This window comes from Salmo salar, chromosome 17 (genome assembly GCF_965601325.2).
Source record: "Salmo salar chromosome 17, fSalSal1, whole genome shotgun sequence".
In the NCBI taxonomy this organism is placed as follows: Eukaryota; Metazoa; Chordata; class Actinopteri; order Salmoniformes; family Salmonidae; genus Salmo; species Salmo salar.
The window spans coordinates 50,299,573-50,326,552 of NC_138307.1; the positions used below are offsets into that span (position 1 = coordinate 50,299,573).

At 41.7% G+C, this 26,980-nt stretch overlaps 1 protein-coding gene across 7 annotated transcripts in view; it reads right to left on the bottom strand.

The window, feature by feature from the left end:
* The window catches only part of LOC106576052 (transcription factor EC), a 57,865-nt gene that overhangs the window by 8,081 nt on the left and 22,804 nt on the right, over positions 1-26,980 (bottom strand). For 4 of the 7 annotated variants that reach the window (XM_045699703.2, XM_014152889.3, XM_014152888.3 and 1 more), the window contains exons 3-4: positions 4,553-4,804; positions 2,292-2,393 (exon numbers count right to left, since the gene is read on the bottom strand). In XM_045699703.2, the coding sequence (XP_045555659.1) occupies positions 2,292-2,393; positions 4,553-4,804 (354 nt within the window). Of the gene's footprint in view, positions 1-2,291; positions 2,394-4,552; positions 4,820-10,205; positions 10,552-26,980 lie in introns of those variants that run through there. The other 3 variants (XM_045699704.2, XM_045699706.2, XM_014152890.3) reach the window with 3 other exon arrangements.

The following is a 26,980-nucleotide window of genomic DNA, read 5'->3' on the forward strand; positions in this document are numbered from 1 at the left end:
TCAGACTCAGCGACCTCAAGTTCACAAAGTCATTGAAACTTTTGGAAGCAGGTTGACTTTGGCTGATCTGAAAGCTTTGAAAGGGTAACAGGAATTTGTAAGGTTTCAGATGAGGTTGGGTGTGAGGGCAATCATTGCACTGTTGGCAGTCCTGTCGCTTTTCAGCCTTCAGGGCATTGCTTTTGTGTGATCCAGCAGGAGAGGCTAGGGGCCTCCATGTCTCCCCAACAGGGGCCCTGCCTGACCACAGCCTTGTCAGGGTCCCCTAAGGCCCTCTCAGGTCCTTCTCTGGGAGTACGACCTCGCTCCGTGCCCCCGTTTACTAGCCTAATAGTACCATTATCAGTGACCACTATGGCTACTCAGCTTGAAAGGGCCCCAGAACACAGAGGCGTCTGTGTGTTCAAAATAGCACCCCACTGGATGAAAGCCGGGTCATAACCCACCCAAACAGACACCAAACTGTTTTTCTACGCCGCTTGTCCACTGTGAGAAAATAGGCATATATTTTCCGAACAAGCGGGATAACTGCGGTCTCTTTTAGGGACTCTGTTGGAATGCAGAGGGATATATATGGGCTTCTGACACACACTGTATGCATGTCTAATCTTAGGGAGCTGTGTATTTCTAGGAATCCTACAAAAGCCGGCATAGATGCCACAAGCCATGTAAAGACAATTTGTCACTGTGCATGTGTGAAATTTAGTTCCTAGAGTAGTGTAGAAAGGGATAAGAATAGAGGTCAAGTTATGGGAGGGAGGGAGGGAGGGAGGGAAGGAGGGAGGGAGGGAGGGAAGGAGGGAGTGGGAGAGAAATAAGGAACTGCAGACATTTCAAAATTTGCAGTTGGTTTGCTTTGCCTGTAGATGGCTTTCTCTCTCTCATTATCTCTAACGGGGGGGGGGGGTACTTATCAAAATGAAAGATTGCGACAGTCCCCCGACTGCTCACATCGTAATCACTTCAATCCGTTCCCATCTGTGTTCCTGGGATATGTTGACATGGCAAAACGACGTGATGCATCGTACTGTATGACTAATTAAAATGAATTGATCCATTTAAGCACGCTATCATTTCAGAACAAGCCCATCGGGAGTGTAGGCATTAACCCAATCCAATGCCTCACTGCCTCACGCTAAATCTCTCCTCCTCTCCATTTTTTTCCGGGCGCTCTGATCCTCACTCTCCACACCCCCTTCCCCCCTGTCTTGTCTTTCATGTACACACACACACACACACACACACACACACACACACACACACACACACACACACACACCACACACCTCCGCTTTTCTGTCACCCTGTTTTTCTATGTGTGTGTTTGTGTGCATGCCTGCCTGCTTGCCTCTTTCCTGCCTGATTGCCTCTTTCTGTCTCTCTCTATCGCTCTTCATCTCTCTCTATCTCTCTGTCACATTCAATGCTGTGGGGACACATTCTCCTTTAGTACCACATACCTCTGATCAGAATTCAGGTGTGGCTATAATTGTTACTCAAATGAGTCTTTGTCCGAGCATAAGCTCAAAGTTTTACAATTCCACTCCAGATATAATTTCCACTGGGGCTATTTGTCTCTGCTACCATCCAGGCATTTTCTTTCTAATGGAATGCCTAGTCTGAATAAGATATTTTTTGTCGTAGTAGATATCTAGCATAGTCTTGCCGTTCTGCCTCTGTCTTCTTGACTACCATTCCCAAACTCTCTGGTAGTGACCATGTAGGTCTTTCAGCAAAAAAGAAGAATCACAGACTTAGTGTTTATACTAATTAACACATTATTCTCACACTGTCATCATTTACCGTGTAGTTACGTGTAATGACATCACTTGCGGACTAATCTGTATTGTTCAGCAGCTTGAGAAATGTGAGAAATGCTTTAAGCCTCAACCCTGGTGAAATGAACTTTGACTCATCGGTGGACTTAATCTGACTTCACACAAAGCCAGCTCCTTTTTTCCCAAGCAAGTCAAGCCTGAAAGTTAATGTTTGGCAGAGGAAGTAGTTCTCACATCCCCCTTTAATGAAGTCAGTTAAGCAACTTAACTTTAAAGCTGAACTTGACTACTCAATATCTGCTCTTCGTGAGTTTCAAGAAGATCAAGGCTCTTCTGGGAATCACCTCTGGATCAAGGAATCATGTCAGCAAGAGTCAATAGACAGAAACACCTGCATGTCCAAGGCATGGTTGCATTTCTTCTGTTTTTACCTTTAGTTTTGCAATTCAAATGAGTGTTTTTCCCTTTACATTTGCGATTGATATAATAGTTAATAGGATTATTCATACTTACATTGTTTTGCATTATGATGCTGGGATCCATACAATCCAAGCCCCTGTCATTGAACCCGGATTCCAGGCTAATCAAGTCATCAATAACTTCATCCATTGGAAACTAAAAGAAAACAGTCAGGTTGTACCAGTTCAATTCAGATACATAACAACAGGTAATAAAAACGCTAGGTGGGCAAATGCTCTCGCTGTAATTCAATGTAACATTTCTATTTGCATCATTCAGAGGGAGAGACAGTTAGGATCCTAATCCAATAACAGACATTTCTTCACCACCATGCTGGAAGAGATCAGCCGCCATGGTGGGAACAAAATATTTGTTATCAAACTAGTTTCATCCTTAACAGAGATTCTCTTTAGGAATTGAATCTCTGAAGTTATTGATGAGCATTTTAGAGAGAATGGGCGGGTCACTAGAGATACCTGCTGTGTAAACAACTCAGTTATCTCATGTCAAAGAGATTTAGGACTCCGTAATCAAACCTGCATTGTGTTATTAAATCACTATTTTAAAAATAAACCTACTAAATAAAGACACTGAGATTAAACAAACAAATAGCGGGATTGATTGAATCCCAACACTAAGTATCAAAGGTACAGTTGAAGTCGGAAGTTTACATACACTTAGGTTGAAGGCATTAAAACTCATTTTTCAACCACTCCACAAATGTCTTGTTATCAAACTATAGTTTTGGCAAATTGGTTAGGACATCTACTTTGTGCATGACACAAGTCATTTTTCCAACAATTGTTTACAGACAGATTATTTCACCTATAATTCACTGTATCACAATTCCAGTGGGTCAGAAGTTTACATACACTAAGTTGACTGTGCCTTTAAACAGCTTGGAAAATTCCAGAAAATTATGTCATGGCTTTAGAAGCTTCTGATAGGCTGATTTACATCATTTGAGTCAATTGGAGGTGTACATGTGGATGTATTACAAGGCCTACCTTCAAACTCAGCGCCTTTTTTCTTGACATCATGGGAAAATCAAAAGAAATCAGCCAAGACCTCAGACAAAAAATTGTAGACCTCCACAAGTCTGGTTCATCCTTGGGAGCAATTTCCAAATGCCTGAAGGTACCACGTTCATCTGTACGAACAATAGTGCGCAAGTATAAACACCAAGGGACCACGCAGCCGTCATACCGCTCAGGAAGGAGACGCGTTCTGTCTCCTAGAGATGAACGTACTTTGGTGCAAAAAGTGCAAATCAATCCCAGAACAACAGCAAAGGACCTTGTGAAGATGCTGGAGGAAACAGGTACAAAGTATCTATATCCACAGTAAAACGAGTCCTACATTGACATAACCTGAAAGGCCGCTCAGCAAGGAAGAAGCCACTGCTCCAAAACCGCCATAAAAAGCCAGACTACGGTTTGCAACTGCACATGGGGATAAAGATCATACTTTTTGGAGAAATGTCCTCTGGTCTGATGAAACAAATGGAACTGTTTAGCCATAATGACCATCGTTATGTTTGGAAGAAAAAGAGGGACGCCTGCAAGCCGAAGAACACCATCCCAACCGTGAAGCACAGGGGTGGCAGCATCATGTTGTGGGGGTGCTTTGCTGCAGGAGGGACTGGTGCATCATGAGGATGGAAAATTATGTGGGTATATTGAAGCAACATTTCAAGACATCAGTTAGGAAGTTAAATCTTGGTCGCAAATGGGTCTTCCAAATAGACAATGACCCCAAGCATACTTCCAAAGTTGTGGCAAAATGGCTTAAGGACAACAAAGTCAAGGTATTGGAGCGGCCATCACAAAGCTCAAACCTCAATCCCATTGAAAATGTGTGGGCAGAACTGAAAAAGCGTGTGCGAGCAAGGAGGCCTACAAACCTGACTGAGTTACACCAGCTCTGTCAGGAGGAATAGGCCAAAATTCACCCAACTTATTTTGGGAAGCTTGTGGAAGGCTACCCGAAATGCTTGACCCAAGTTAAACAATTTAAAGGCGATGCTACCAAATACTAATTGAGTGTATGTAAACTTCTGACCCACTGGGAATGTGATGAAAGAAATAAAAGCTGAAATAAATCCTTCTCTCTACTATTATTCTGACATTTCACATTCTTAAAATAAAGTGGTGATCCTAACTGACCTAAGACAGGGGATTTTTTACTAGGATTAAATGTCAGGAATTGTGAAAAACTGAGTTTAAATGTATTTGGCTAAGGTCTATGTAAACGTCCGACTTCAACTGTACCACGATGAACACATACTGTTGTTGAAAATCAAAATGCTCACTCACCTCACTGTCATGGTTGGATGCCAGGGTCAGCAGTGTAACAGGGCTGCTGGGGGTGCTGCCATCGCTGAGGGGGGCCATGTGGCAGTTCCTCATCACTGGAACGGTGCCCAAGAGCTGCCCTCCCTGCCCAGTGGGGTGAGGGTGGCCCCCCTGTCCCCCGGCCACCTTGGAACCCAGCGTCAGGTACTGCTTGACCTGCTGACTCTGGGCCTGGTGTAGGTGGAACTTTGAGCCCTCCAGGTGGCTCTGGACCTGTTCCATACAGACCTGAGATCAGTTATTGGGTAACACAACAGGCAACGGTTACTATGTAGTCTCAAATAACAGTTTAGTGTTAGTAGTCTCAAATAACAGTTTAGTGTTAGTATGCAATCTCAGACAGACATAAAAAATAAAAGTCACTGCTCAGTGCAGTCTCAGAGAGAGCACTGATAGTGTAGCAAGTCATGAGTCATGTTTCGTCAAATTGTTCTTAATCATGTTTTACCCCTGAATGCAAGACACATCCTCTTGACTTCTCCAGCAAATCAAGAACCAATCAAACTTTAGACAGGCAATAAGAAGATGATTTACCACAAGTGTAAAAAGTTGTAACAGTCAGTACAGCATTAGCAGATGTCCCAATGTACTACCGTATCCTTCAAATGTCTATGCCCCAAATGTATACACACACTATAGAACTACAACCAACTTACTAAACCAATTATGAATATGTCAACAAGTCTCCAAGTGGACTTCATTGGATTATGTATACTGTTGCTATTGAAACATGAATCCTTACATTGGAAACTCGGGCTCCGTCTCGCATCTTGTAGTAACTACAGTCACTTAAGTGTGGCATTCTCATCAGTCAGAGAGAGAGAACAACTGTCTTCAGGTCTGGTGTATTAGCTGTAGAGCAGCTCAAAGTAGCAGTAGGATTGTGGTTAAGAGGCTGCTATCCGGTAGCTGTCCTGGTGAGTTGATAGGTTGAGGACAGTCCCCTCCTGTCCTCAGTCTTTATAAACTTCTTAAGGCTCTGCACTACATTTGCTAATTAGGCGAGAAGCCGGGCTATCCCTTAGTTTCCCTGCGTGATAATCACTTCAAACAGAGACTCATCAGATTACCCCCAGGTTTGATCCCAACAGGATATCTGCCGATGTCTTTTGCCTATATTTCGACTAATTCAACGGGACCGCCCTGTTTCTGTTTGGGAGTTATCGGCCAATCACGATTGACCCCTAGTCAGGACTCTCTACGATCTCCTTCGGGGGGGGGGGGGTCTAGTAGTTGACTCTAGTACAATTGGTTCTTTCTTGTTCTTCTTTTTTAAATAATTTTGGACGGCCATTTCTACCATGACCCATCCTTTGGCCGTTCATTGTCTGTCAATTACTCTAAGAATAACCCGAGATGGACTATTCTGGCCATGTGATGAAAGAGTTGTTTTACTCTTGTCTGGGGCTATAAAGGGGATCATTGTAGTACATTTTTTATTGGTTTACGGTTGCTTAAGTATTTTGAGAAGAATTGGTTGATTGATCATTGGGTTTTATTCTTCTCTACTATCAGTGAATTCCCATGAGATTTTCATGACTTTACCATAAACCGTTTGCCATGCTGGTTGAACTCCTGACAGTAAATGTTTGTCTGCTTTTAGCAGTAGCTTCTGGCTTTCTTCATCATTCCTCGTTTAATCAATACAAAGAAGAAACAACTCAGGTCAACTTAGGTCTGTACTACAGTTGTAAAGTTGTAATTCTTGTCATCACACATGAACATTCAGACCGCAGCCGACAACTGTAACCGCTTGCTCCCCTTTACTCCAATACTAGTAGCAACATCTTTAGGTTGTAAAAAAAAAGGTCTGTACTACAAAACAAAAGTCCTAGAAGCATCTGATTTGACCACAGACACAGATGCACACTTTGCACATAACGATAGTATAGAATCAGCATTTTTGGTCAACACTAGTGCTGTCGTCTGTCGTCCACATAGAAGACTGGCCCTGCTCAGAATGGACTCACGCACGACAATACTGAACTTGTCACCAATGAAGAAAGAGCAAGTCTCATTGCTGGCAGCTAAGGGCTAAACAAGATGCCATTTGTTACTCAATCAACATTCTTCAAGAGCGGATGGAAAGACTGCAAGCGTACTACACTCAGCTTGTTGTCTGAAGAGACAGAGGTTGTCCTTGGATTAATAGCCTTCTCTCTACTGTACATGCAGCAGGAGACACGCCTATTAGGTCGTTAGGGGACCTCTAATTAGATTCCTACCAAGTAATGCATCTTCTGTCACTAATGCGCGGCATGACAATGACAGGACTGTGCATGAAGACAAGACACAATGCAGTTCACTAGGCACAGAAGGAGATATGACTGGAGAATCGGCGATGTAGACGTTTGTAAATTACTTTGACACTCTTGAAAATGGAAGAGTTTGTGTTTGTCCTTTTCCACTTGTTGGAACTGATTGTGACGTCCCTTCTTTCATTCATTGGATTGTCGTGATCAGAGCCATATATTTAAAGAGTTTGGCCAACTTTTAGAATTGTGAATATTGTTCTAATTCAAATTGTTTAAATATTCACCATGTAATGTTAATGGGGAGCTAACATGGCTGCAATAGAATGTTGAAGTGTCATGTAAATGCATCATCATTTATACAACGGCTGGGTCTAATTCTGGATGCTGATTGGTTAAAATCACATTCCAACTGGTGTCTATTCCACAAGTTACCACCAGCTAAAACAATGATGTTGAAATGCCTATTTACTCTGTTCGAGCTCACTGCACAATCCACTGTCTCATCAGCCCAGCCAGGCAATTTATAAACTTGATGTCAACTATAAAAAGCATCTAGACATTATCTTCCATTTCTTTTATACTAGTATTTGGTTTTCAACAGCGGAGATTTGTATAAACCTTGCTCTCGTTCTCTCCAACATTTGCAACATTGTTTCAATATTGAAATTCAATCTCCAGCTGTCCCATAGTAATGAACGTGTCAGGAGTTGGGACGAGACAGACAGGCAGACAGTTTACCTCAGCCAGTCAAAATCATGAATCAGCTGGCATAATGTTTATGGATATATACAATGAAATGTCAATGGAAAATAAAGTGATTGTGTTAGCTGTGTTGTTGGCTAGCTCCTCTGAACAACAGTGTCCTGATGAGAGAACACATTTTCTATGCCAGGCGAAATTGCGCATCATTAGCTCATTGTTATGGATGTATACAAACAAATAAATGTAACTAAAAAACAGCTTAAACAAATGCAAGTGCAGCTACTTTGCTGTTTGACGTGACTGTAAGTTAGCCGTAGTTGGCTAGCTAGCAAGCAAGGGATAAGAACGTTGCCAGCCAGTATGGCAATGGAATATTTAGAACGAACAACTGGGTCGCATCCATAGATACTGAACAAAAAGACTGAACGACTGGGTCTCATCCATAGATACAGAACAAAAAGACTGAACGACTGGGTCTCGTCCATAGATACAGAACAAAAAGACTGAACGACTGGGTCTCGTCCATAGATACAGAACAAAAAGACTGAATGACTGGGTCTCGTCCATAGATACAGAACAAAAAGACTGAACGACTGGGTCGCGTCTCTGGCAACCGGACCAATAGAACAAACAACCAGCCGGCTTGGGTAGCAACCTTAGATTTGTGTCGGGACTATATCTCATGAAATAGTATGACTAAATACTTCAAAATAAAAATAAAAAAATTAAAATAATATGTCCATTATTTGAATATGTTGGTAACCCGTTTATAAAAGTGATAATGCCCTCGAAGCCGGTGTTTGAAGAATATATTGGCACGGTTTTCTGGCTCGAGACAAAGTATCCTCCAAACAGTGGCTTCTCGGGCATTATCACTTAAGAAGAAACCGCATTGGCCCGACGCTCTAAATATATGGTTTGGATATCGCTTAGAATTATTTCCTCCCATGTCAAAATGACCCAAAATCATGTTTGTTTGTGCACTCGACCCATGCCATTATTCTGTCCCACTGTACAAAATACGTAGTTGAATGCTGTCCATGTCATTCCACTAGCATATACATCATCAAGCAGTATGTCTAACAGACATTGGCGCTGTAAATGAATGCCTGAGGCAGACATATTGTGTACTCCCAATGCAGTTTGCTTATGATTGAATCAGAGCATAAATGTGTTGTTGTTTCGTTTGTTTTTCTAATGGCTGGTGGGGAGAACATCCATGAGAGCTTTGATTCCTATTAGGACGGCATTTATGCCCTCTTCATAACTTTGCTTTCACTGCTTAAGCCACTAAAACGAGGAATGTCTGACAGGCAGAGAAGAGAGAGACAACTCACTGATCTGATCCATGGATCACTCTAGGACTGACTCGTACTGTCTGTCTCCTACTTTGATGTATAACATACCGCATTTCTTCACACAACGTAGCTGTGATGGCATTGATAAAGAAAGTACATCACGTTTATGACATTTTCTGTCAGTTATGATAAATGAGAGTTAAATGGCATGCGCAGAACGTCAAAGTCAACACAAAAAAACACGAATAATGTATGGACAGATTCAGGCATCCCATTAAATTAACTTTTATGATGAAGATGGTCATAAAAAGTTGGGATAAAATCATTTTCAAGACGAAACTTGGTAAAACCATTCACATTCTAACAACATCAAGTAAGACAGCGCAAAAGTAACTAAGAACCTAATATCCGCTTTAAAATGTCAAAAGACATTAATTGATGTTTTTAACATATAAAAGTACTCTACAAACTAGACATAATATCCATACTCGAATCTACTTTAAATTGTGACAAAGTTGCACTGATTTACCTCAGTATGTACTTTCTCCTTGAAGTCAGACAGTAGCCCTGCAGTAGCACAGTGATCTATGGTCTTTGATGACACCTCTGTATGTCACAGAGCTCATTCCCAGGTAGCTACTGTTCACTATTCTAGATAGCCAGCTGTTGTTTAACTCAGTTTCACTCTTACCCAAGTTCTTGTTTCACTTCAGAAAAATCTGGATTATGAAACACAGGGTTATTATTTCACTTGGACAGGCTTTGGCAATTCTGGACATAACCTTATAACCTCACAACTGTTGGGATTCATTTCTACTATGAATCCCAAACTTTAGTGTTATATTGACCTACTTAACAAGCATGGAGTATTTTGAAGTAACGCTACTACAGTAATGTTGTGCAGTAACGCTCTTTCTGTGGTGTAGATACAGACAGACATGTTCTCAGACATGGTTCCTGTGGATATGCTGAGCCAGCTAACCAGTTAATAGCTGTGACCACACATCTGAGATTGTATGGAGGGAGGAGAGATAATTCCACACTGAGTAGAATTGCCCTTTTTTGGAATGTCAGTCTTGAAGATCATGCTCTTTGGAGCTCTGTGTGTGCATGTGTAAGTAGTAAGTGAGTATTATATAGGTCACACAGAAAATGCCATTACAATACCCCCCCATACATAGACACCCAATCAACCAAACGATGCACTTACACTTGTATCCAAGCTGCGAGTACCTCCATATACATACAGTATCCTGGGTGAGACTGCAGAGACCCTCTCTTCACCCTTTTTCACCCTCTTTCTCTTTCCCTATTTATCCCTCTCTTTCCCCCTCTCCTTTGCCTGCTGATGTCACCTACCGGCAGTATCTGGATCTCAGTCAGCGTGATCACTTTGACCACACAGGATCGACTCATGGCTCCGAGAGTGACGGCCGCCCACTACAGTCACGACTCAAGCAACAGAAGAGCGCTACCGTACTGTCTGCCTGTCAGGATCCCAGAAACAGAAAAAGGAGAAGAAGAGAGGTGCTGCCATGTCGTTCCAGGAAAGGAAGGTATGACACATCAGCTTTTTAGAGAGCAGGTCCGCTTCCTTTAAGTGTGTGTGGGCTTGCATGAGCCAAGCACTCGTTGCAAACCCTAACATTGGTTAGGAAAAGGCCTGACTGTGGCAGAAATACAGATGGCAGTTGGTCTGAAGCAGGCAGGGGGGATAGGTCTGTGTTCCTGCCTTCGACTTGCCACACTTTCCTGCCTGAAACACTTTCAGCTCTGATTAGTACATTCCCCCCAGGTTATCTCACTGACACTCACTTCCCCAGCAATTCCTTTAAAAAAAAAACACACACACAGGTCTCACTGGGCCTCCAAGACACTCACACACACAGACAGAGGACAGGCCACTGTTCTAACCCACGGACACAGTCAGAGAGTTTACTATGGAAACCCTTGGCAGGTCATTCAGAAGGCATTGTGCTTACCAGAACCTCTCTGTACCAGAAATACTGAGGACAGCAAAGTGGAAGCTTGTGTGACTTAACCTCTTGACCCTGAAGCATCAGATCATGTCAAAACAATCAGCGAAATGTCCAAGCCAACAAACACCTAGTCTGGGAAATTTATTCTTCCACATTTCAGCAGAAGCATTGGAGGAATGAGACTGATAGTATTTTTATTAAACGCTTTCTCTGCCAAATATTCTGCAAAAACATGTTCACTACCTCAGTCAATGTCAGTCTTATCAATGCTTGTGATGATTGAACGCCCAAATAACTTTAGATACAGTCAAGTAAACGTATCAGAGCTGAATTTAAGTACAGTGAATGCAGTAAGGGTCAAATAGCATTACAATGATTACATTTCAAAAGAAGATGGTCTTTTACTTAACTAGACAAGTCAGTTAAGAACAAATTCTTATTTACAATGACAACCTAGGAACAGTGGGATAACTGCCTTGTTCAGGGGCAGAACGTCAGATTTTTACTTTGTCAGCTCAGGGATTCAATCTAGCAACCTTTTGGTTACTGGCCCAACATTTTAACCACTAGGCTACCTGCCGCCCCAGGGTGCATGCTGTCTTTAGAGTGCATGCTTAACTTGACACTTAAATGCTCCATTAAAGTAATGTCTCGCAGTGTCGAAAAGACGCATATTGTTGTGAATTCTTTTTCTGGTGGGAGGCTTGTTTGTGACCTAATAAACACACATGTCTCGGGGCCTGAATGGTTCATGATTTTATTATTGTGGGAAATCCTTAAGCTGATACCGTTAGGCTACTGGCCATAGTGGAGTCGTTGTGTTGACTGACTGTTTTAATTATCTGAACAAATGAGCAGTCAAATTGAAATGACACTTTAGTCTCATTTTGTTCTTCGTTTAGTGGACAGGAAGTTCTTAACTGGGAAGGAAGTTGGAGTTCTCAGACAAGTGCTTGTTCAGCTGTGTGTGTGTGTGTGTGTGTGTGTGTGTGTGTGTGTGTGTGTGTGTGTGTGTGTGTGTGTGTGTGTGTGTGGTGTGTGTGGTGTGTGTGGTGTGTGTGTGTGTGTGTGTGTGTGTGTGACCATTTTCCATTCATCTTGGGGCCCATCCAGAACACTCACCTTTGTTAGTCCCACACACCACAGCAGGTATATTTAAAACATGAGCAAAGGTACTTCCTGTAAGAGTTGGCCTGCTTCTGAGACAGACTTCAAAGTCCTGCTCCCACATCTAAGGGCTGTTTTATCCTGCTAGAAAAGGAATGCATAATAGCCGCTGCACCTCACTTTAATGATTCATATATAAATTAAATATTACAACCACTTTAACATCAGTGTTATATGTGTGCCTAACTGTTACCTTGAGCTTGATGTTGGTATAGGGGTGGTATGTGCCTGTACTGGAAATGTTGACCTTGTATTTGTAAAAAAGAAAACGATCATATGGTACATTTCTTTACAATACGCATGTACAGTAGCCTACGGCATATGGGGAACAGAGGGATGTGTACTGTGTAGATGGATATAATGTTGATTGGTTTTAATGAAGACTTGCTTGTCCGTATCTATCACAATATCTACTGTACAACATAAAAAATGTGACAGCATGCAATAGATATTGTAAACTCTGATATGAGTGAATTAGGAACATCATTGCATTTCTCTAATCAGTATGAGCATGCCATATAACATTATAAGTGCACAGATTTTTTTACTCTAGATAAACCTATAATTAGCTAATTAGTGTCAATCTCTCTGTCCAACACATATCTTTCAGTTTCTGTTTAAATCATCCATAGGCTAAAGAGGTCATCAAACACTGAATGGCCATGTGGCTAACTAACAGTACCATCCACACATTCACACATGCACACATACAGTACCAATCAAAAGTTTGGACACACCTACCCATTCAAGGGTTTTTTCATTATTTTAACTATTTTCTACATTGTGGAATAATAGTGAAGACATCAAAACTATTAAATAACACATATGGAATCATGCATTAACCAAAAAGTGTTAAACAAATCAAAATCAATTTTAGATTTTAGATTCTTCAATGTAGCCACCCTTTGACTTGATACAGCTTTGCACACTCTTGGCATTCTCTCAACCAGCTTCACCTGGAATGCATTTCCAACAGTCTTGAAGAAGTTCCTCTGCTGTCCAACTCATTCCAATCCATCACTCCATCCCTCCATCACTCTCCTTCTTGGTCAAATAGCCCTTACACAGCCTGGAGGTGTGTTTTGGGTCATTGTCATGTTGAAAAACAAATGATAGTCCCACTAAGCGCAAACCAGATGGGATGGCGTATCACTGCAGAATGCTGTGGTAGCCATGCTGGTTAAGTGTGCCTTGAATTCTAAATAAATCACTGACAGTGTCACCAGCAAAGCACCCCCACACCATCACACCTCCTCCTCCATGCTTCAAGGTGGGAACCACACATGCGGAGATCATCCGTTCACCTACTCTGTGTCTCACAAAGACATGGCGGTTGGAACCAAAAATCTCAAATTTGGACTCATCAGACCAAAGGACAAGCAAGTCTCTTCTTATTATTGGTGTCCTTTAGTAGTGGTTTCTTTGCAGCAATTCGACCATGAAGGCCTGATTCACGCAGTCTCCTCTGAATAGTTGATGTTGAGATGTGTCTGTTACTTGAACTCTGTGAAGCATTTATTTGGACTGCAATCTGAGGTGCAGTTAACTCTAATGAACTTATCCTCTGCAGCAGAGGTAACTCTGGGTCATCCTTTCTTGTGGCGGTCCTCGTGAGAGCCAGTTTCATCATAGCTCTTGATGGTTTTTGCAACTGAACTTGAAGAAACTTTCAAAGTTCTTGAAATGTTCTGAATTGACTAACCTTCATGTCTTAAAGTAATGATGGACTGTCATTTGTCTTTGCTTATTTAAACTGTTCTTGCCATAATATGGACTTGGTCTTCTACCAAGTAGGGCTATCTTCTGTATACCCCCCCTACCTTGTCACAACAACTGATTAGCTCAAACACATTAAGAAGGAAAAAAAATCCAGAAATGAACTTTTAACAAGGCACACCTGTTAGTTGAAATGCATTCCAGGTGACTACCTCATGAAGCTGGTTGAGAGAATGCCAAGAGTGTGCAAAACTGTCATCAAGGCAAAGGGTGGTTACTTTGAAGAATCTCAAATATAAAATATATTTTGATTTGTTTAACATTTGTTTTGGTTACGACATGATTCCATATGTGTTATTTAATAGTTTTGATATTCCCCCCCCCCACACACACACAAATCGAGACTTTTGAATAAGAGGAGCAGCAACATTACAAACAATTTCATACACTTCTAATAGGTTCATAGGTTGGAGAGGGGAGATGAATGAGACAGTTCTTCTTTAGTCATTTCGCAGGAGATGCAATTACAGCGAAATGGAGTAATGCGATTTTCGCTCTTAAATCAATTAGCCCGGTCCTTCCCTGTCATGGATGACAAGAGGCTGTTCACAGGGACACCTGGGAGCTAAGGCATCTAAGGTCATCCTCCTCCTTCCTTGCATCCTTCTCTTTGCTACTGCTTAAATGACAGAGATTAGAAGCTAGCAGTGCCAACGAGAGTGGTGCCTGTAATGTTCTCCCTGTGATAGTCCTGTCTTGAACTAGGGTAATGAGCTGCTATAGTAGGGGAGAACCGGGCCGAAAATAACACCACATTTTTTTCCTAATTACGCAGAGATCGATAGAGCTAGAGACACCATATTTTATGACAACTTACGTATACGTCCTCTACCATTAGCAACTGTAATTTCATTTCTAGGGTAAATGAGTTTAAATGAAATAGACCGAGAACAGAACAACTGCACCGTTACTTTTGTACCTGCCGGCGGGGCGGGAGTAACACAGCCTTGGGACAGATTAACAGCGGGCGAGAAGTGCACAATATCGGTCTTATCTCCATGCTTCTGGTTTGTAATGCACGCTACTTTCTACAAATATAACATCAGCCATAATTTCATGTTTATGTCGATTTGAATAATTAATGCTATAGGTTCATAATTTATGAAAACAGGGGCGGAAATCCCGGGGGGGACACGACCCCCCCATCCTGGGAAAAATATGATTTGTCCCCCCCAATATATCACTGAAACATAACTATATAATTTAAATAATATTAATAATATGCAATGAAAGCAATTGTGGTGATTATAGACACTTAATAGCGCATTTTTAAGTTTCAAAAGATTGCAACCCCCCCACCCTTTGCCTCAATGGTTTGATCCACTGCCAGTTCCTTAGCTTGCCAGGTCGTATCTACTGTCTGAAAGGCACTCAATGCACGTAACTGACGTGAGGTTAATCCAGTCAATCGCGCACACACACTAGCTGAATATGCAGAGCTAGCGCGCAAATATTAACTATTAAGCTAGCTAGTACCTATTCCATTTATGTGGCGTCGTCAAAGATGGAATCAGCATGCAGATGATGTAAGTTAGTGCTTCAAAGTCCCTGTGATAAGGTTAGCGATAAACTGAAATCCAAACTGAACAGAACTACACTCTTCTACCATTGTCTTAAATATATTTAATGGTCTCGTTGCAAAAGCTAAATTGTCGCAAGGGAACTTTTATTTATTTATTTTATTTCACCTTTATTTAACCCGGGTAGCAAAGATTATAGCAAACACCACTGAAACTGAATTGGTGCTCGCTAGCTTTGCAAATTCAGCTATTGTTGGAAGCCAGCCAATATGAAACAAACTATTAAAATTACAAAAGGTTGCAGCATATGTTGTGTAAATGGTGAACTCATACAGCTGTCAACTCTTGTCATTTTAATCCGTTTCACATTTGCTAGCTACCTTTTAGATCGAATCCCAAATAGAATGATTGAAGATGATAGAAGCCCATCTTCTACTGTAAATAACCTACACACTGTGTGTGTAGCCAGCCAGCCAGCCAGGTAGAAAAATGGCAGAAAAATAAAAGACGGACATCAGAGTATTTTTCAATACACCAAAACGCATAGTAAGAACCCGAGTAGCCTAATATCTCAAAGACTAGTTGATAAAATGTTCATAAGAAAGAAATGAAATTCTAATGGAAATGTTTCACAATGATGTCATTAGGCAGAGCAGGCAACAGATGGCACACAGACAGCAGAGTTGGGGACAGATATGCAGGGACAGACTGGCAGAGACAGGGAGTCTCAGGTAAGTTTGTTGAGTCTTTGTTTGGCAACATTATGAAAGGTTCTCAATTTTTTTTACTTGTAAAATAGGAACATAATTGGAAAATGCCATGGATACCCCCACTCTCAACTTAAACTGGTGACTGAACTAAGATTTGTTAAAGGCAGTGGTATTGCTGTTGTGATTAGTTGTGTTGTTTTGGGTACCGGTAGTTAGGAGTACAGCAAACACCTTATTTCTTTGGTTCCTCAATATACATTTACCATATTACAATGTAGGCTATGTTTTACAGTACTACTTATGGTGTCCCCCTCAGGAATTGCTCTTGAGAAAATGTCATGTAATTGTCCTCTCCAAAGTTGATATCAGATTTTCGCCAATGTATGAAAATGAACAATGTGTCAATATCGCAATGTTGCGCAACCACAATATTTTGCCTTCCAATATTAATCCGATTCAAATTTATCCCATAATTCATGTTAACCATAATTTTCACACTTTGATGGGGATGTAGTAGGAGATGTTTTTCACCATTTTCAATTAATATTCATGCTTAGCCCTACCAATCAGGTGATCTCCAGCTTGTCATGTCTTGATAGAATAAAACATCTTTATTCTCTTCACAGACAGGCATAAAGCCAGGCAGACATAAAGACAGACAGACCCAGGTCATAGTAATATGCTTAATTACACTGTATATGGGTTGAATGGGGTTTTCAGGTGTTTTATTCACTATGTTGTTGATGAGAAGTTGAGATGCTACTGAAAGGCTAAAGACATGCTGTTAAAATGCTGCTGATAGTCTACAAATAGTTCGTTGACCACCTGTAGATGAACTACAGACACGCCAACAGACGTGCAGTTGACATGTTACTGGTATGTCTTCAGATAGATTGTAGAGTATCTACAGATGGGCTATCCAAATAAAGTGCTACTGATTAGAGAAGCATGATCAACTGCAACAACACAATTTGAGAGCTCAGAATGTCCATCTTACCTTTAGCAGACGCTCTTATCCAGAGCAATTAGGGTAAAGTGCCTTGCTCAAGGGCACATCAACAGATTTTTCACCTAGTCAGCTCGGGGATTCAAACCAGCACCCTTCTGGTTACTGGCCCATCGCTCTTAACCACTAGGCTACCATGAAGTGGCCATAGTTGTTCTTGTCATTACACAAGCACGAGCAGCTTCAACTTCAGGAAGTAATAGTGTGAAAAATCTGAATCATAAACCTCCCTGATGGCACTCATGAAACCCTCACCTCCCCCGGATTCACAAAATGGTCATCTCCTGCCACATGACTCCTCCATCCTTCCTGACCCTCAGACACAAAGCTGCCCAGCGCCGCAGAGCAGTGGCCTATGGGTAAACTGCTGTGTCTGTGTCTGCGGTTTTGAAGCGCATCTTTATCCCTAACTATGGCTGACCACTAGGTTGACTACTGGTCTGTGACTAAATGGATCCTCTTTATTGTCATCCTCTGGGTGATGTTAAGAGAAGTGGTATTGCAGGCTTCTTTAATCTGTGTTTTGGCAGAGAGGGAAGGGGAGTACAGAGCTGTCACTTCTGTAACATTGAGGTCCTAAGATATGCACTCAGTAAAGAGATGTCTATACTGTCACTCAAGTAGGGTACAATTTCATAGGTCAAATGTACCCAAGTTTTTTTCACTTCCAAGAAGATACCAGCCTATAGAGGAGGCTAGTAGGATGGGCTATAGGAGGATGGGTTCATTGTAAGGGCTGGAATGAATCCATGGAATGGTATCAAACTGATCAAACACATGCAAACCACATTGACTCCGTTCCATTAATTCCATTCCAGGTATTACAATGAGCCCATCCTCCTATAGCTCATCCCACCAGCCTCCACTGCTGTATGATATATTGGATATTTTCTTAAGTAGATGTTCCGATAGCAAAGTGGTAGTCTGAAAAGAATGCATGTCAAAAGCAGACTGAATACTGTCATTGTAGTACTGTATACCTAACGCAATGATACTTTCACTGATGGCCTTTCCATTGGCGAAATCTATTTTCACAGATTGATTGAATTTGAAGGGAAAAAGTGAAATACTATATCTTATTGTAACCACCACCATTTCATTGTTCTACTTTATTTAATATTTTACCACGCTCAGAGTGTTCTTATTATCTTATTACCTCACATACCAGATTTTTTTTGTCATAAGCATTTTATGCTGTCTTTTTACATTTATTATTTAACCTTTATTTAACTAGGCAGGTCAGTTAAGAACAGAATCCTATTTACAATGACGTCCTACCAAGAGGCAAAGGGCCTCCTGTGGGGACAGGGCTGGAATAAAAATGTTTTAGGACAAAACACACATCACGATAAGAGAGATACCACAACACTACACAAAGAGAAACCTAAGACAACACAGCATGATAGCAACACAACATGACAACACGTGGCAGCAGCACAAATATGGTACAAACATTGTCTAATTGATTCTATATAGGCAGTCAATATAGCTTTTATTTCTTTCATCACATTCCCAGTGGGTCAGAAGTTTACATACACTCAATTAGCATTTGGTAGCATTGCCTTTAAATTGTTTAACTTGGGTCAAATGTTTCGGGTAGCCTTCCACAAGCTTCACCCACAATAAGTTGGGTGAATTTTGACTTTGTTGTCCTTAAGCCATTTTGCCACAACTTTGGAAGTATGCTTGGGGTCATTGTCCATTTGGAAGACCCATTTGTGACCAAGCTTTAACTTCCTGACTGATGTCTTGAGATGTTGCTTCAATATATCCGCATCATTTTCCTACCTCATGATGCCATCTATTTTGTGAAGTGCACCAGTCCCTCCTGCAGCAAAGTACCTCCACAACATGATGCTGCCAGCCCTGTGCTTCACGGTTGGGATGGTGTTCTTTGGCTTGCAAGCCTCCCCCTTTTTCCTCCAAACATAACGATGGTCAATATGGCCAAACAGTTCTGTTTTATCAGACCAGAGGACATTTCTCCAAAAAGTACAATCTTTGTCCCCATGTGCAGTTGCAAACCATAGTCTGGCAGTTTTGGAGCAGCGGCTTCTTCCTTGCTGAGCGGCCTTTCAGGTTATGTCGATATAGGACCTGTTTTACTGTGGATATAGATACTTTTGTACCTGTTTCCTCCAGCAACTCCACAGGATACTTTGCTGTTGTTCTGGGATTGATTTGCGCTTTTCGCACAAAAGTACGTTCATTTCTAGGAGATAGAACGCGTCTTCTTGTTGAGAGGTATGACGGCTGCGTGGCGCCATGGTGTTTATGCTTGCATACTATTGTTTGTACAGATGAACGTGGTACCTTCAGGCGTTTGGAAACTGCTCCCAAGGATGAACCAGACTTGTGGAGGTCTACAATTTTTTTCCGAGGTCTTCTTTTGATTTTCCCATGATGTCAAGCAAAGAGGCACTGAGTTTGAAGGTAGGCCTTGTAATACATCCACAGGTACATATCCAATTGACTCAAATTATGTCAATTAGCCTATCAGAAGCTTCTAAAGCCATGACATCATTTTCTGGAATTTTCCAAGCTGTTTAAAGGCACAGTCAACTTAGTGTATGTAAACTTCTGACCCACTGGAATTGTGATACAGTGAATTGTAAGTTAAATAATCTGTCTGTAAACAACTGTTGGAAAAATGACTTGTGTCATGCACAAAGTAGATGTCCTAACCGACTTGCCAAAACTATAGTTTGTTAACAAGACATTTGTGGAGTGGTTGAAAAATGAGTTTTAATGACTCAAACCTAAGTGTATGTACACTTCTGACTTCAACTGTATATGATCTTCTCTATGTCTAGAGTCTATAGCCTACAGTATATCTTCAGTTTTTACATTGTTACGTTGATAGTCAGGCTGAACACAATGCAATTACCCTTCACTTTATAACTGCTTAGACCCTACCTACTGTAAACCTCAAACCTTATATTTAATCACTAATGGGTTTAAACCTGATCAAAAAATAGGTTTTAACCAACCCTTCTTATTTCAGGAACATTTAGGAAAATAATGACTGCAGACCATCCTAGCTTCCACTCAGAGTAGAAAGCGATCCGATAGAGGTAAGAGAATGGAAAGCAATTGGTCCATTTTGCACCAAATGTCAGGGTAGATGAAATGAGAGGGAACTATTAGCTGGCCTGTCATGGCTGTCTGGTTCTGGGAAGCTCATGCTGCTTTCCTATTGTTTTGATTTATAATCTACTCTGTGACTGAGGGAGAAAAGCTGACAGCTCACAAAAATGGTTTCATTCCGACCACGGTGATATTTACTGCGTGTTGTGAATCATCTTTCATTGATTCCTCCTATATCAGAGTTACTAAAAGCAGCCCTGCCTGGCTTATAACGTGCAGACTGCAGATAAAAAATAAAATCTACGCTGGTCGCATCCCTGCCTTACCTCCTCCTCCAGCTGACCTTTTGGATCTCCCTGGAGTAAAATCCGCCCCCAAAGTTTTGAAAGTGCACATTAAGTATATATGTGGGCTAAATCTGCAAGCCACTGTTCAAAACCGTTCACTCAATATATTCATTACGCCCCCCAATCTGATTGTGGGAAATCAAATAATGCAATAGCTGTTTAATGAGAACTAAGCAGAACATTTGATCAACTTTGACCTTACAGGAACAAATAATATGTGGTTTGTGTGTGGCGGACAAAGGCGCGTTTGTCCTGAGAGTCTTTGGTCCCCTGTCGTTGCACAGTTGGATGTTTATAGAGGGGGACAGGGGAGAGGGTGACAGAGCGCACGCGCGCACGGGAGAGGACCTGTGTTACCCAGAGGCACCCAGGCTGAGGTTAGAACCGACCGTGAGCCTAAGGAGTGAAGGATAAGGGGGAGGAGGTTGAATACTGTCCCCTGTCTGGTTACGAGGTCAATCTGGTGGTTTCTGTGCTCTGGTAATAGAAGCAAGGGGGTAAGTTAACCCACATACAGTGTAAAGCAATTAGGATTTAAGAACAGTTGACAGATCATAAATTAAAATCATTATTGTGGTTATGCTCACAAGACACTGTTTGACAGTACCCAGATAATGTGAAGGCGTTATACGTATAAAAGGTCCATAAGTCATCTTAACAGCTCAACATTCCGACACACACAACAGCACATAAATCTCAATGCTGGCATTGCATGGCCCAGCTAAATGTTGTTTACGCATAATCATACATCACAGCCACTTTTATACACTTCTATTAGCCTTGTTAAATCTGATACATGCCATGTGTCAGACAAATACTGTGACAAAAATGTCTTACCCAAGAGAATAATGACTGGATATACATTTTACAAGATCATCACAATCCCATTGCTCCGGGGATTTGTTGTTATGGGTCACACTCTTAGTAACCCATATGCCTTCAGAAAGGATTCACGCCCCTTGACTTTTTCCATATTTTGTTGTTACAGCCTGAATTTAAATGGATTACATTTACATTTTCTTTTGTCACTGGTCTACACACAATACCCCACCATGTCAAAGTGGAATTATGTTTTTCGAAATGTTTACCAATTAATAAAATATGAAAAGCTGAAATGTCTTGAGTCAATAAGTATTCAACCCATTTGTTATGGCAAGCCTAAATAAGTTCAAGAGTAAAAATGTGCTTAACAAGTCACATAATAAGTTGAATGGACTCTGTGTGCAATAATAGTGTTTAACATGATTTTTGAATGACTACCTCATCTCTGTACCCCACACATACAATTATCTGTAAGGTTCCTCAGTAGAGCAGTGAAAAACTTTTTTTTAATCCAGTTTGAATTCAGGCTGTAACACAACAACATGTGGAATATGTCAAGGGTATGAATACTTTCTGAAGGCACTGTAATTGACCTCTGTATTCTGTTTGTTTAACTGGCTTTAATTTTACTTTACTGTCGACTAAAGTTCTATAAATACTTACAATTCGGCTTGCCAGCAAAGCAAATTTATTTTTTCCACTGACAACAGACAAAGGGATGCAATGAACCATGAACTATCCCCAAAGTACTCTACTATAGAGTTCATAACGGTACTGTTTTAACTTAATCAAATAGATTTTAATATTCAATCATTTCTTTATAGATGAATACATTAATTGTCCAGGCCAGTATGCTTTAAATTGGATCAATGGACCCCCCTCATTTCTTAACTGATTAATCAGCTCAGCCTGAGTTGAATTTGATACTGAAGAAGACGAGGCCCCCAGAGCGGGGAGTACAAAGTACACCACTGTGCCAGCCTCCCTTGGCCGGCCTGTCAAAGAGGGGCCTTGTCTCGCCCTGTCCAGGGGTCTCTGTCCCAGTCCTGTCTCTTTAGGACCTGGGCTAGGATCGAGCGCCAAGACAACCACGGAGGAAATGTACGAATCAGCTGTACTCTTAGCCTGTCTGCGTGTAGAGGAGAAGCCTCTCCTCTCTTCTAAAACCCTCTGATGACCAGCTGATCTACTCTGATTTGCATGTATATAGTAGCAGGTGTAGGCTAGCACAATCTATACCAGGGATGGGCAACTGGTTTCCCGTGGGTCAATTTCCCCCCCCCCAAAAAACAAAAAAACACATTTAAAAACTGTCGGGCGTCTCAATTTACGGTTGAGAGTTAGAATAGGAGAAAACACAAGATGCAATTTCAAAATTGGTCCAATTATGGTTGAATTACCAAACATTTCTCTCCACCCAATTGCTCTAAAATGGCAAAAATCTTCTCTCTGCCCCATGGCAAAATGTATAGAATTGCAGGAATTTAACTCTAAAACTTTTTCTCCATGGTCAAGAGGGGTCCACTAAAATGTTTTGATCGTAAGGTGGAGGGGGGGTCCCTCAAATGTTTTGGTTAGAGGCACCCAAATGGCAGGGCTGGCACTTACTGCATGTGTGGGTATGGATGGGTGTATGCAGAGTTCTGATTTTTTGGGTGGCCCCCACCCCCATCAACGTTGCCCATCCCTGATCTATGCTATAACTATTGGTCGATAACAAGAACGATCACAGGGATTCCAACCTGCAAAAACAATCAATTATCGGGGTTCTCTTTAATCTTAATCTCAGAATAGGATAACAGCTTAGATGTTTTTGACTTCACTCAAGCCCACTGAACCCTGAGTACTAACTGCCCTGATAGTTCAAACGGTGTTCCATGTGATGTCAGAGTGGGTCAGCTCAGCAGCGGGCCTCTAAGCCCTTTAAAGGTGTAACATAGCGATCCTTAAAGAGGTCCAACAGTTGTTTCAGCCTGGTCTTTTTAATGTAGCAAGAGACGGCTAATAATCCCAGTGTTAACTCTAGCACTACCAGAGCAGAGAACATTCCTGAGATGTTTCTCTCTACCTCTCCTCTGCCCCCTTTCCTATCACAATCACCTCTTTCCCCCCCCACTTCTCTCCCTCCATCTCGCTCCTCTTTTTTTCAGGCTCAGCATCACTATGATCTGATGCGCAGCGGAGAGAGATGGAAAGAGAGCGAGAGAAAGGGAGAGAAAGGGAGTGAGCACCTGTCTGAGGCTAATGTGACACGACACCAGTCTTTTCATCACAGCGGGGTGCGCTCCAGACCAAAAGACTGACTTTAGACTTATTAGGATATGAATTGCTTGACATGGCACACCCAGGTAATGGTACTATGGAAACCTTTTAACTGCAATTAAAGCACAATTTAAAAGAAAAGAAAAAAGAGTGAGTTGTAAGAGGTTAGATTAGAACAATAACAAGTGATGAGGTATTTATTTTACAACAATCACATGTCTTCCACTTGAAAACTCGGGTTAAGGCAATTGAGTAAACCTCTCCTACACTCTTCTCTCAGCCATTGGAGGGTAGCGAGAGTAGGGCTAGTTACACACAGTCTGATGTTTTGGTTTCTTCTGAATTGTGTCCTTTGACATGGAATGCTCAAAGGACACAGCTCTGTCTGTGATCAGGCAACAGAGTCTCAAGATGTTGTCCTCAGTTTGAATTGATAACAGGCCTATTTCAAATTGTTACATTTTAGCAGACACTCTTATCCAGAGCGATTAGGGTTAAATGCCTTGCTCAAGGGCACATCAACAGATTTTTCACCTAGTCGGCTCGGGGTTTTGAACCAGCGACCTTTCGGTTACTGGCCCACCGCTCTTAACCACTAGGCTACCTGCCGCCAGTATTTATGATTCTCTTTGCATGGCATGTCTCAAAAGATTGTCTTTTGTTGTTTTTGTTGTTTTCTGTTAAAGGACCTCAGTGTAAGGGAGAAACCTCAGAAATACTGTTAAATAGGTTGCAGCCTTTACCACAGCTTTCACCTTTAAAAAGAAATAGAGTTTCGAAATGCCACAACTCTCTTCCCCTTCTACTTGTTCTATGACCATGTGCGTATTACATGGTCATTAGACTATTAGTGTAATAATAATATTACAGTAATCATGTAGCCATAACATTGCTGACGTCACCAGACTTTCCCGTGCACATGCTGTTAATCTCGTAGCCTGTTATCCTAATTCAACTACGCGTCTCATCCTACAGGAGAACTACACTGCTGGAGAAGATGAGTGGTCATGATAAGGTCATGATAAGAGCATGCCAGAGATGATTATCTGTAGACCAAGTGGTTGGGCCTTGACAAAGGCATATCTATCTTGTCATCAGAGTTCATTCAACTTTGATGATCCTTTCCTGGCCTTGTTGCATTATCTAAAGTGAATTCAATCGTTACAACTTTGCATACACATGGTCCATTCGTGTACTCAATTGAAAATGTTATTTGTGAATTGGTAAAATGGCCATAATTCTCAAAGAGTGATGCCATATTATATTATTATATTTGTACCATTTGATAATTATTGTTATTTATTCTACATTATGTCTAATACTTTGAAATAAGTGACAAAAACAATACACAACTATAAACAGCATTTCTGTTTGACTTACCTGCCCATACCAATTATATTCCAGCATAATGGCAATCGCTTGATCGTAGCAGTGTTTGTTCCGGTTTAAACTGTTCTTAAAATATGATGACTTTTCGGTTCTGTATCTGTCCAACTCTTTACTTTTCCCTGGACGTTGTTGGCTGATAATGTCGTCAGGTCTCGGGAGACTAGCTAGCTTAGCACTCACCCATCAACATAGCACAGCCCAGCTCAGCACAGCCTAACCACTACACTGTTGAAAGTTTTGCACTCCCAGAGCTTACGACCTGTTGATAATGAACCTGAACCCATTATTTTGAGTCAATGAATTGAAAGAAATAGGGCAAAGAATGAAAGCCACCGGGCCAATTACCGGCCCGCTTTGATGTATTACGCCGCCCGTGCTCCTCACCCAAACCGCTCCACGTCTTTTGTCTTTATCCCCTCTGTTATTCATTAATTATTCTGACCGGGATCAAGGGTCGCACGGCTAATTGTGCAGACTGTCTTACTTTGAGGATGGTGGGGATTCTGCCTAGTAACACTGACACTCTCCCTCGCTGTGCCTAGCCACCTTGCATTATGCCAATTAATCCAATTCTTAAATTTTTTTAATCTTTTACTTTTTCTCCTGGCCCCCCTTTGTTTCTTTTGAGTTCTCTTTCTTAATCTTTATGGTTCGTACGTTCCACAACACCAACACCCCTCTCCCCCCTCACTTATTTGGGGGTCGTTGGGGTTGGTGATGCTAACAGGGGAATTTACAATTTAGATCAGTGGTGGGCAAACTTTTTAGCACGGGACTGATTTTTGTTTTTGTCCAAATCAATTTGCAGGCCAGAAAAAGGGCAATAAATAGGTTCATCATCATTTAAAAAAAGATTATGTTACCCCTTTTTCATGGTATCCAATTGGTAGTTACAGTCTTGTCTCATCGCTGCAACTCCCGTACGGACTCAGGAGAGGCGAAGGTTGAGAGCCGTGCATCCTCCGAAACACAACCCAACCAAGCCGCACTGCTTCTTGACACAATGCCCACTTAACCCAGAAGCCAGCTGCACCAATGTGTCGGAGGAAACACCTTGCACCTGGCAACCATGTCAGCATGCACTGCGCCCGGCCCGCCACAGGAGTCGCTAGTGCACAATGGGACAAGGACTTCACTGCCGGTCAAACCCTCCCCTAACGACTCTGGGCCAATTGTGCGCCGCCCCATGGGTCTCCTGGTCGCGGCCGGCTGCGACAGAGCCTGGACTCGAACCCAGAATCTCTAGTGGCACAGCTAGCATGTTTTTAACAGGAGGGATAAACTCTCTGTGTAATCATTCATGACAATTTTAGTATTTAAAGAATTTTATCCAAAGTGACTTAGTTTGTTATGTAACATATTCAAACCCACAACTCATGCTTCAACCAGCCATTGAAGACACTCTCTGTCCCTAACCTTGATCCCCACAAGTCAAACCCAGCTAAAACTACACGGCTCTCTTTGTCCCTCCACAGTGGACTTTGCTTGCTCTTTCCATTTAATTTCCCACAGCTGAATGAAGGGTTAACCGCCCTGAGCTCCTTCACAGCTTGAGCCAGTTTAACGGCCTGTTGGAAAGGCCACACTCGATTTACGGTATAGATAGATAGTATTGATAAAGTATAGTCAATCACATTGGTGTCTGTCTTTCTGTCTATCTATCCTACCAAGTAAGATACTAAACCCCACAATACATGGGTTGTGCACTTCAGAAGTATGTGGCCCAATAAAGAATGGAACTAGCCTTGTCTCAGATCTGTATGTTAGCCAACTCCTCAAACTCCTCTGTTGCCAGATATAAATCAGACTGGAACCAAGCTAGAATGGAATAGGCCTATCCCCAGTGGACTGCAAACACTGAGAGACATTCTTCTTACTCCCTTTCATTTTAATTTAGTTAAACCCTTATTTATATAGGATAGTCTCATTGAGATAACATCTCTTTTGCTAGAGAGACCACCTCCAACAGAAGCACTGATTCGACATTGTACTGTAACTGATCATGTTTGGATCCAATGATATGGACTCCCCTTTTACAGGGAAAGTCATACACTCTCAACATCACAGGG